Genomic DNA, 12,815 nt, shown 5'->3' with positions numbered 1-12,815 from the left:
TGTCTTCAATTCCTTTTTGGAATACAGAAAATGTTACCAGGACACCAGTGATTTTGTTGGCAGCAAAATCCCTGTGGTCGCAAAAGCAAACTAACTGCTCCTCATCATCAATAAGTTACTCCATGTCTGTAACAATTGTAGTCACATATTAGAATTCTCTGCAGCACAAACATTCCTCATTTGTAGGCATTGGAGCACAATTGCCACAACTGTACCACCAGTCTGTGTTGATGCTGGGGATGGGTTGGGGCTCCAGACCAATAGCTCACATAGAACAGATCTACCTTTTCTTAGACTTGCTTTCAATGAGAATGACAGATCTATAACTCACATTTCTATGTGGATTTTTTTGGGTTGCCCAAAAAGTTACATATTGCAGCTTTCATTATCCTCACTACTTCTACTTCTTAAAAAAAAAAAATCAGTGACGTCAAACTCCTTATAAGGGCATATCATGACGTTTCCCTCACGAGGGCACTCCATATGTATGCAGTTGTTACCAATCTCTGCTGTTGTGGTAGTTGGTGACGTAAAATAATGATATAAAATAACACACATATTTTAGGTGGAAAAGTACACATTTTCAGACTTAAAACTGATGCAAAATAGCTCATTCGGACGTACGCTTTCAATAAGACAATTAATTTATCCACAGTTTCGCAGATTTGTGAATCATGCATTCACTGACAATGGAGCAGACTGAGGCCTGCATCCAGCAATGTCACGTGATCTGTTTTTGCAGCTGTCTCTCAGTTCTGCACTCCAGAGAGAGAGAGGTACTGTATTATTGTAGATCAGGGTTCATCAACTAGATTCCACCGCGGGCAGATTTTTTCTTAAATGGAAGGTCAGGGGGCCGGAACATAATTACAAATAATTTGTTGACTGCAAATTGACCCAAGAAGCCCAAACATATATAATATTTGACTTAAACATAATCATTTCAAACCGTGTTTACATTGGTATACTATCACATGTATCTCTCTATTATGCGTGGGAATATTTTGGAATATATTTCTCAAATTAAAATAACTTGGGAGCCAGAGTGGGAACCCTGCCATAGAGCATGTACCTTAAGGGGAAAAGTGTAGAGAAAAATGCAATTGTAGGGCATTATTGATGTAAAAATATATTACACATCTGTCTAATAATATCATCTGTGTGTTATTCTATTTGAGGTATGTTGTTTATATACAGTACCAGTCAAAAGTTTGGACACACCTACTCATTCAAGGGTTTTCTTTATTTTTTACTATTTTCTACATAATAGTGAAGACACCAAAACTATGAAATAACACATGTGGAATCATGTAGTAACCAAAAAAAGTGTTAAACAAATCTAAATATATTTTAGATTCTTCAAAGTAGCCACCCTTTACCTTGATGACAGCTTTACCTTGATGACAACCAGTTTCACCTGGAGTGCTTTTCTAACCGTCTTGAAGGAGTTCCCACGTATGCTGTGCACTTGTTGGCTGCTTTTCTTTCACTCTGTGGTCCAACTCATCCCAAACCATCTCAATTAGGTTGAGGTCGGGTGATTGTGGAGGCCAGGTCATCTGATCCAGTACTCCATCACTCTCCTTCTTGGTCAAATAACATTTACACAGCCTGGAGGTGTCATTGTCCTGTTGAAAAACAAATGATAGTCCCACTAAGCGCAAACCAGATGGGATGGTGTATCACTGCAGAATGCTTTGGTAGCCATGCTAGTTATGTGCCTGGAATTCTAAATAAATCACAGACAGTGTCACCAGCAAAGCACCATCACACCTCCTCCTCCATGCTTCACGGTGGGAACTACAATTGCAGAGATCATCCATTCAAGGCGGTTGGAACCAAGAATCTCAAATTTGTACTCATCACACCAAAGGACAGATTTCCACCGGTCTAATGTCCAATGCTCGTGTTTCTTGGCCCAAGAAAGTATTTTCTTCTTATTGGTGTCCTTTAGTAGTGGTTTCTTTGCAGCAATTTGACCATGAAGGCCTGACTCACACAGTCTCCTCTGAACAGCTGATGTTGAGATGTGTCTGTTACTTGAACTCCGTGAAGCATTTATTTGGGCTGCAATTTCTGAGGCTGGTAACTCTAATGAACTGATCCTCTGCAGCAGCGGTATCTCTGTGTCTTCCTTTCCTGTAGCGGTCCTCATGAAAGCTGGTTTCATCATAGCGCTTGATGGTTTTTGCAAATGCACTTGAAGAAACCTTCAAAGTTCTTGATATTTTCCATATTGACTGACCTGATGTCTTAAAGTAATGTTGGACTGTCATTTTTCTTTGCTTATTTGAGCTTTTCTGGCTATAATATGGACTTGGTCTTTTACCAAATAAGGCTATCTTCTGTATACCACCCCTGCCTTGTCACAACACAACTGATTGACTCAAACGCATTAAGAAGGAAAGAAATTCCACAAATACATTTTTAACAAGGCACACCTGTTAATTGAAATCCGTTCCAGGTGACTGACTACCTCATGAAGCTGGTTGAGAGAATGCCAAGAGTGTGCAAAGCTGTCATCAAGGCAAAGGGTGGCTACTTTGAAGAATCTCAAATATCAAATATATACACTTTTTTGGTTACGACATGATTCCATATGTGTTATTTAATAGTTTTGATGTCTTCACTATTATTCTACAACGTAGATAATCGTAAAAATAAAGAAAAACCCTTGAATGAGTAGGTGTGTCCACATTTTTGACAGGTACTGTATATATAGGGTTAACGACTCTCTTTATTTGTATGACAAATTAATGGGTAGCACTCCCTGGCCCATTCCACGATCCCTGGGCAATAATTAACAGAGGAGATCAGTTGCTGATTCTCCTTGACAGCAACCCTGCCCCAGGCCCTTCCTGCTATGACCCACCCAGCAAGGGAAGCCTTGACCAGATGCTCAGACCAGATGGAAATAGAACAAGAAACAGGGCACCCACTATGAAACAGACAGGCTATCAGATGTAGGCGATAGGACAGTAAGATGTCAGGCTATAGCACATATATCGTATAGCTCATATCCGTTCCACCTCCTCCCCGTCACTTTCCACTCCGACGAGTCCATATTGTCATTCAGTCACAGCACACAGCAGTATATTTGTGGTTTACAATGATAGTTTGATGTGGTACAGGGTTACGGTTTGACGTTTGATGATTGTTAACTGGCATTATGTAGGGAAAGCCCTGGCATAGTTTTTTAACAGGACATAACTTTAAAACGTCCAGGGGTAAAACATAGAGGATGTACTGTAGCACTGCATTGGAATCTAGTACTATAGCTTTCATGATAACCATTTGAAATGTTCACAGAGATTTGGCCTATCTTGCCCATGGCACTGTGAGTTCCATTGCCCCACTGAGAGTGTACTTGTTCATTCACTGAGAGTAACATGGCTGATGCGGGTTACCAGTGACCCTGCTTGGTAATGCTAGAGCATAGTTGTGATATGGATTACTAGTGACTATGCTTGACAATGTTATAGAGCAGGATTGTCTTGAAGCTTCAACTGGTGCTTATGTTCAGAATGCCTCTAAGCAAGTGAAACACATGCTCACGCACGCACGCGCGCACACACTGTAAACACAGGTTTGAGGAAAGGTCAGTGTTCAGCTCAGGTACCCGTTGTGGGCGAAGAGTGGCAGACTATTCGAAATAATCACAGTTTCCATGGAGACCTGTGCTGGAGACAGGCTATTGCTCCAAAGCAGAGTACCATGCTGTGTAACAGCAGTATGCCTACTGTTTGTCTGTATGTGACTGTGTCTGTGTTGTGGAATTATGATTTTCTCAGATGTGTGGATGTTTTCTGAGAGAAGAAGAGAGCCATCACGTCAATGCTTTCCTCTTGATCCTCTGATTCAGCCTTGACTCTGCTCTTGCTGCCTGCCCTCACCCCACCAGCATACCCTGCCCCAGCCAAGTGTCCATCCCAGGATCAATGGACAGCCAGCGTCACGGAAATGGTTGAATTGGCCCAATAGGTTAGAGGGAGGTCTGAAAAAAAGTGGATCAGTTTGTGTCAGTATTTCCTTTTGGAATGACAGCTCGAGCCCCCTGTTATTCTTGCTGTGGGACCATCACGGGGGGGGCCTTCAGAGCTTTACACTTCTGCCTGCTCAAGCCTGCGCTGCCTGAGGCTGTACCACTAACTCTACTACCGACACCACTTACACCTCCGTCTGCGCCGATGGGAGGATAGCAGCAATGTGACATTTCTCTTCCGCTTTTGAGGTGGATTGGGGCTAATTAGGAGGACGCTGAGAAGATAAACATCTGTTTTTAGTATTTTTTAGTCTTTTTCTCCCACACTTTTTTCCTCATTTCCATTCTTCGTACTCCATAGGGTATCCTCACTTGGTAGAGTGGATTTCCAGCGACAACAGCTAGTGCAGAATAGGACCCATAGAATCAACTCTGGGGCGCCCAGCGAGAGAACGCCTGCCAAAAAACATTCAAAAACCTCCACCTGAGCTCATAGTAGTCTGCAGAGTGGACATAGTGTTTTGGTAACCAGCAACCACTATTCCAGCTTTGCTTTTGTTCCTGTTTCTGACGAATAACACAGAAGACGCACAGGCTTGGCTGACAGCTAACACCAACCCCTCGGCGAGAGACGGCAAGCGAGAAATCGCCAGAACCCTGGATGAGCAGGGCGCCCACCTGGAGCAGGGTGGGGAGGAGGCACCACAGACACCGGCGCCGACCCAGGAGATGACAGACCCCGGGGGGCAAGAGAACAAGGGACCACCAGCCCCCTCTTCGGAGGAGGTGATTGGAGACAAACACACCTATTCAGAAGGGACCAACACCAAGGCAACCACCAACGTTCACAGACCAGGGACATTGGACACCTCACCCCAGTGTCACCCTGTGCTCCTCCAGCATAGCGAGGGAGCAGAGGTTGTGCGCCGCGCCTCTAAGTTCAACATGGTGGGCTTGGGGGACTTTGAGGAGTTTGTTTTTGATTTCGATGACTATGACCTGCTGGAGTCCATCCATGACCACACGGGGTCCCCTGAGAACCCAGACCCCTTGGAGCACATCCGTAAGTATCAGGGCTCCCACCCCCCAAGGGAAGCAGTGTGTGGTCATGGAAGAATGGACAACACTTTACAACAAATTCCCAAGTTTGAAATTAACACTGAGAGTGTGGACCCGGGTAGACACTTTACAGTATTGTTTTAAAAAACTGCTTAGTGCTTGTTGCATTCGATCATTTTCAGTCTTATGGACTTCCCCGAGTGAGATCCTAAGTGAATATGTTATCATATACATTTAATTATTTAACCCATTACAGTGTATTTCATAAGCCTTATTAAAAAAAAACTACTGGGTTGTTTGGATGACCCAACTGCTGGGTTGCAGGCATTTTTAAAAAGAGCAAGGTTGGTTTGTTGATGCTGGGTTATTGAGATATGACCCAGCGGGTCAGATTAGAAGACTGGAGGCATGGTTTAGTAAGGGTATGACTTTCAGGAAGTTGTTTTTGGCCACATGTGAGTGTAAATGTACTTCCGGTTCATCAGTTCTGTTGAATTGTTTTTACATGTTACGGTCAAACACTGACACTTTTGTAGCTTTAATGAAGATTACAGAAGTGTATGAGTTTGTTAAAAGTGAATTAATTAAATTAATGAAAACCCAATTGGTGGTTAAATTAACTCATGTTTGGGTAATCTGAACAACACAACATGTTGGGTTATTTACCAAACCTGACAGATAAATGTGTAATTCCTATTGAAAGCCAGCCAGTGTGGGCATAACCAATTTTTTGGAACGTTTTATCACCTGCAACCTGGATTCAGAATGTCTGCCAAGATCAAGAAGATTGCAATATGAGACTACCTAAAGCATTTAAACTGGGAACAACCATTTCAGTAATGGGTGCAATAAGTCCAAGTAACATATTTGGATTAGTTTAGAAAATACTTATCATTTATATTTGAGAAGCATAAGTTTAATCAATCAATCAAAACATAGATATTGAAACAAACAGTTGTGAAACTCAACATGCAAATACAGCATCCTGGGAAATATGATAATGATGGGTGTGGCTTTGTTTCAACTGGTTATTTACACCAACACTGAGGTTATGTTAAACCAATAAGCATTAATTCAACATTTACAGAGTTAATTGTTATGTTTAGAGTGTCGGCACTTGGATTCAGGAGTTGGGATTATTATCACATTATTATCATCATTCTCATTTTAATACAGCAATGGTAACATTATATTCTCTTACCCAATTTAGGTTAGGAAAACTGTGTAAGGGGACAACATACTGCAACATACAAGGCTTTCGGAAAATATTCAGGCCCCTTGACTATTTCCCCATTCTGTTATGTTACAGCCTTATTCTGAAATTGATTTAAAAAAAAAATCTATCTATCTATCTATCTAAAAACTATCTATCTAAAAACAATACTCCATAATGATAAAGCAAAAATATGTTTTTAGAAAACTTTGCTAATTTATAAAAAATATTTAAAAAACTGAAATATCACATTTACATAAGTATTCAGACCATTACTCAGTACTTTGTTGAAGCACCATTGGCAGCAATTACAGCCTCTGGTCTTCTTGGGTTTTACGCTACAAGCTAGGCACACCTGTATTTGTGGCGTTTCTCCCATTCTTCTCTGCAGATCCTCTCATGCTCTGTCAGGTTGGATGGGAAGCGTTGCTCCACAGCTATTTTCAGGTCTCTCCAGAGATGTTGGATCCAGTTCAAGTTGGGGCTTAAGCTGGGCCACTCAAGGACATTCAGACTTGTCCCTAAGCCACTCCTGCTTTGTCTTGTGTGCTATGTGCTTGGGGTCATTGTCCTGTTGGAAGGTGAACCTTTGCCCCAGTCTGAGGTCCTGAGCGCTCTGGAGCAGATTTTCATCAAATATCTCACTGTACTTTGCTCTGTTCAACTTTGCTTCGATCCTGACTGGTCTCCTAATCCCTGCTGCTGTTAAGCATCCCCACAGGATGATGCTGCCTCCACCAAGCTTCACCGTAGGGATGGTGCCAGGTGTCCTCCAGACGTGACGTTTGGCATTAAGGCCAAAGATTTCAATCTTGGTTTCAGCAGACCAGAGAATCTTCTTTGTGATGGACTGATTCCAAAGGCTGACCCAAAACATTTCCGGCAGAGAAGAGGTACTCGGAATGGACTTCTAGTCCGTCTCAGGAGGCACACACACCACCCACTACTTCTGAGTATATTACTCGCTAATGTTCAGTCTTTGAATAATAAAGTTGACGAGCTCAGGGCGAGGATTTCCTTCCAGAGAGACATCAGGGATTGTAACATACTTTGTTTCACAGAAATATGTCTCTCTCGGATTTATTGTCTGAGTCCATACAGCCAGTTGGGTTCTCAGTTCATCACGCAGACAGGAATAAATATCTCTCCCGGAAAAAGAAGGGCGGGGGTGTATGTTTCATGATTAACTACTCAGGGTGCGATTGTGATAACATACAGGAACTCAAGTCGTGTACATTCCCCCTCAAGCAGATACTACAACCTTGTTGCTCAAACATGCACTGTCAACTCTGGAACCTTATAAAGACAGTTGTGTGCCTTTCCAAATCATGTCCAATCAATTGAATTTACCATAGGTGGACTCCAATCAAGTTGTAGAAACATTTCAAGGATGATCAATGGAAACAGGATGCACCTGAGCTCAATTTCGAGTCTCATAGCAAAGGGTCTGAATACATATGTAAATAAGGTTTTTCTGTTTTTTATTTGCAATAAATTTGCAAATAAATCTAAAAACCTGTTTTCGCTTTGTCATTATGGGGCATTGGGTGTAGATTGATGAGGAACATGTTTTATTAAATCCATTTTAGAACAAGGCTGTAATGTAACAAAATGTGGAAAAAGTCAAGGGGTCTGAATATTTTCCGAATGCACTGTACATAGGTTATGTTGCTGGTAATTGCTATCGTAGAGGCCTATGAAATGTGACTGGAAAATTGAATCATGAATTTATTTATTTTTGTTTTGTTTACTGTTTCCAGATAAGGCTCATATTTGCCAATATTAGAATCTGTTTTATTCTTAAAAGCACATTCATTCATGTATGCCTGAGATAAAGTATGACTATTGATACAGCTAGTTAGTATTTGATTGATTGTTTTTCCATTGACATACATTTCAGCTTACATTGTTTCCCATGGCTATAAATGGCTCCATTTGCTGAAATACATCAGCGTTCCCATTCACTCATCTACAGTACTTCAGAGCAACTGTACATTTTTCCATACTAACGAATGGAGAATGTGAGTCTAAAGTGGAGGAGTAGCACTCAACTCTTTTGGTGGAAAGCCCTGACATTGGTAATTGATTAGTGAGAATTCAGAGTTGTTTTTATTGATTGTATGGAGCAATAAATACAAGCTCATTTCTGCCAATGCTGGGTTGGCCATGGGTGAATTGGAACCCTCTCTATTCCTCGATGTCCCCTGCTAAACTATTGATCATGTGGCCCCTGTTTGGTCCTGGGCCCCTCCTTTACTGGGGCAGAAAGAAATCCCATAGACAAACTATACTGTTGTTTCTATGACTGGCACTGGATTTGGACACTTCTGCAGTAGTGCTGTGAGGGTTACCTCGGTGCTGGTAGCAATGACAGTGTGGGCACTGGTGTCCAATGACGACCAGAATGGACCCAAAGAGCTCATCAGAGAGTGAAAGAAGGAGAAAGGGGACAGGTGTTAAGAGAAGTGCCATCTGTTTTCTGGTTCATCATCTGGTTTCTTTGCTTGACTTTGATGATGGCTCTCTGCCCCTCTGTATAGATAATACATACTGAATATACATTACACCTTCTACTGGGTTCATATAGATGCCACAAGCGGGTTACCTAAGGGATATAACTAGCTACAGAGCATTCCCAGAGATGCAAAAGAGAAGGGACAAGGGTTACTAATGGGCCCATAGAAGAGTCACCTATTGATCATTCACAACCACGTCAAACCTCGCTAGTGACCGTAGCTACTGGAGGAAGCTTGTGGTCGACTGTGTTGCAGCTGAAAGATGATGATGTTGATTGATCAATATCTCAATTGTCCTAATTGGGAAAGTCACGCTGCGGCCAGGAATTGACGATATACAAGATGTGTAAACCACATATACACACTACTCACTAAAAGAGGGGCTACAGAGAGAGCAGTGGAATACAGAATGCAGAATGACATGAGTTCCACACTAAGGGCCATTAGAGGATTTACAGAGGGTGAAGCTGCACGGTGTGCTACAGAGGACATTGGAGAGACAGACACTGGTCGCTTACTATGGCAAATAATTGGGGTTACCGAGGGCATACACTATGTTCACTACTGTGTTAATCTGTATCAAATCTTTTCCATCCAGACTGGTAATTGTAGAATCGAAAACAAAGGGGGCAGAGAGGGAGAAAAGTGGGGTTGTCGAGGGCATACTCATTGGCACAAATAGGGCACAGAAGGGGCACAGAGGGAGAGAAGTGGGGTTATGTAGGGCATAGGAGGGGGGCATAGAGTGGGTATTAGAGGGGCACAGAGTGCAGATAGCGTCTACAGACGGGGCATTCAGAAGCTACTCAAGATCACGGGCAATACTTTGGGAAGTTATGATGATGATGACTTGAATTCACATGTATATACAAAAGTTACATGCATATTGTAGCAACCTTAACCCAACACCTATAGACCTCATCAAGAGGTTCAGATCTTTTGACGCAATGACTAAGATGTTGGGTTGACAGTTGTTGGACCCGGGTTCGAATTCCATGTTGAAAAGTGTTAACACCAACACAAGGGGTTATTTTACTCCAATAAGTGTTAATTCAACACTTACAGAGTTCATTATTATGTTTAGAGTGTAGGGCCTCATGAAATAGATTGCAATATAATATAATGACAACATTCACTTAGGATTGCACTTTGTAAAGTTCATAGGACTGAAAATTAATGAATGCAACAACCATGTCTTTGTCACTAACAAATTCAGTCATGGGTGGTAACTCTACAATTGACTTGAAAAGGAAGGCACTCTGGGAAATATGCAAATAAAGCTTTACTAAGCAGTGTATTAGTTCAACACAGTTCAGTGTCTATATGGGTTCACACTTTCAGTGTTCATTCAACACTGGGGAATTTGCTGCGCACTTTACGAGCAGCAGAATAACTTTTACTTAGTTAGCAAAGCTCAGAGCGAGTCCAGCCAAAGGGTGTCTCTTCCACTTCAATACCGAGTTACTCCTGGGAGCACTCCCAAACCTGTTAGCATAGAGCGTTTGTTATGATGATTGTATTGCCTGAAAAACACCACAGAATGAAATAATAGAAGGATGGAGGGATGAACTTGGGGTCAGAGGGATGGAGGATGAGAGAGGGAACAAAACAGCCTGTTTCCTAGACTTTGTTTATGGCACACTCTGGGGTGGGTGTGACTACAACACAACACAAAGCAGCTGAGGTCTAGAGGTGGTCTGGCCAGGCCTTCTCCCCAGAGTGTCTGCAAAACCAGCCCTTTGATTGGCAGTGTAACTAGCATCTACCCACACACACACACACACACACACATGCACACACACACCCTTGTCCTTAGAGCGTCCTCTTCCTCGTTCCACCCACATCGCCAGGCCCCACTCCTAAGGAGTAGACAGCATCAATTACGCAAAATTCAATAAAATATGGTTTGTGGCCTGAAGAGCTTCAGATTGAATCAGGCTTTTTTTTATTCTCTAAAGGTCTGTGGTGGGCGAAAAACCACCCAACATAACGACCCGTCTGTTTGCCCAGCTCCTCTGTTACCCCATGTACCTACTGTGTGCCTTATTTTCCCTTTATTTCCCATGGAAACTTTAAAGGGGCAATCGACCATCATGATATGTACCCATTGAAGTACCCAGTCAGAACCCAAAATATAAGCTTGTTTTGCTCCAATGTTTGTAAGCAAAGTAAATGTAAATAAACACTAAAGCCTCAAAACATGAATTTGAGAGTGGTTACATTTCTCCAGCCCTATCCCGCAGATCTTTACTGAAACAGGGGCAGGGAGTGCGTTTTGTTATTGTTTCAACTGCTTATTGCGCTTTTAATACACATCTATAATCAGATTGATTTATTATTCTCTGTCATAAGACAGAGCTCCCCCATAGAGACAGTACTCAGCCAGTCTTTTGCCTGGTACACACACACATTTGACATAACATTTGTGATATTTGCAAAAACAAAATGTGACACTGCACAACGGTTGTGTTGTGCAGACAAATAAAAACACATGTCAAATGCCTCATACAACCTGAGTGTGTACGATACTACGCCTTCGAGTGAGCACAGTTTACCTTTTCTGCAGCTGACCTCCCAGTGTCATTAATAACTGCTCCTGTTGTTGTGCTTTAAGGTCACCGATTCGAGGACAACCCTGGAGTGAGGCGTCACCTGGTGAAGAAGTCATCTCGATGCCAGCTCCTCCAGACCACCAACAGCTCTTCTCAACTGTCCAGCGTGAAGAAGAAGAGGACGGCTGACAAGAAGACCCATGAGGTGAGACTCCACGGCACCAGTTGATTGGTCAATTGATTAATTGACTAATTGGAAATATTAAATCATTGAAAACATAGGATCTTCCTAGTAATTGCTTACTAAACATTTAGCAGATCTAAAGCCAGGGAACTTCACTTCACAGTTGAAGTCACGACATACTGTAGGCCTAAGCCCTCAGTCATAACACTTAGAAGATCTATTTTGAGACTGTATAATCTAATCGGTGACCTTTGCAACTTATTTTCTAACTTTGTGTACTATTTCTATCAAAGTGTTATCTGAGTAGCTCCCTTGTGTCCCATTCGTATGATGTCATAGTCTGGCAAAGGAGTGATCGCCGTCTGTTTGGTCCCTTTAATGTTCCAGGAAGGTTGGAGCTAACATCGACTCTGTTAGCTCGCTGTGTGCTCCAAGAACATTCCTTGTAGAAACATTTCAATAAGTCTGCGACAGTGCAAAGCACACATGTCAATTAGACCAAAAGCTTTTTCCTTAGACTTAATAAGAAATCATTCTGCTTTACTTCATAGACTTTAATATAATTGAATTTGACATTTTTCCATTCAATAGATTTTTTCTCAGTTCTTGAACAAACAAAGAAAAGAAAAAGAGAAGATGAGCCATACAGTGCCTTGCGAAAGTATTCGACCCCCTTGAACTTTGCGACCTTTTGCCACATTTCAGGCTTCAAACATAAAGATATAAAACTGTATTTTTTTGTGAAGAATCAACAACAAGTGGGACACAATCATGAAGTGGAACGACATTTATTGGATATTTCAAACTTTTTTAACAAATCAAAAACTGAAAAATTGGGCGTGCAAAATTATTCAGCCCCTTTACTTTCAGTGCAGCAAACTCTCTCCAGAAGTTCAGTGAGGATCTCTGAATGATCCAATGTTGACCTAAATGACTAATGATGATAAATACAATCCACCTGTGTGTAATCAAGTCTCCGTATAAATGCACCTGCACTGTGATAGTCTCAGAGGTCCGTTAAAAGCGCAGAGAGCATCATGAAGAACAAGGAACACACCAGGCAGGTCCGAGATACTGTTGTGAAGAAGTTTAAAGCCAGATTTGGATACAAAAAGATTTCCCAAGCTTTAAACATCCCAAGGAGCACTGTGCAAGCGATAATATTGAAATGGAAGGAGTATCAGACCACTGCAAATCTACCAAGAACTGGCCGTCCCTCTAAACTTTAAGCTCATACAAGGAGAAGACTGATCAGAGATGCAGCCAAGAGGCCCATGATCACTCTGGATGAACTGCAGAGATCTACAGC

The 12,815-nt window shown here is 42.0% G+C and overlaps 1 protein-coding gene across 1 annotated transcript in view; it reads left to right on the top strand.

The window, feature by feature from the left end:
- The window catches only part of LOC139380523 (solute carrier family 4 member 3), a 92,828-nt gene that overhangs the window by 53,313 nt on the left and 26,700 nt on the right, over positions 1–12,815 (top strand). Inside the window, exon 7 of the mRNA XM_071123256.1 lies at positions 11,385–11,527. Within this exon, the coding sequence (XP_070979357.1) occupies positions 11,385–11,527 (143 nt within the window). The remainder of the gene's footprint in view (positions 1–11,384; positions 11,528–12,815) is intronic.

This window comes from Oncorhynchus clarkii, chromosome 22 (genome assembly GCF_045791955.1).
Source record: "Oncorhynchus clarkii lewisi isolate Uvic-CL-2024 chromosome 22, UVic_Ocla_1.0, whole genome shotgun sequence".
Taxonomy (NCBI): domain Eukaryota; kingdom Metazoa; phylum Chordata; class Actinopteri; order Salmoniformes; family Salmonidae; genus Oncorhynchus; species Oncorhynchus clarkii.
This window is presented reverse-complemented; position numbering and strand designations above follow the sequence as displayed.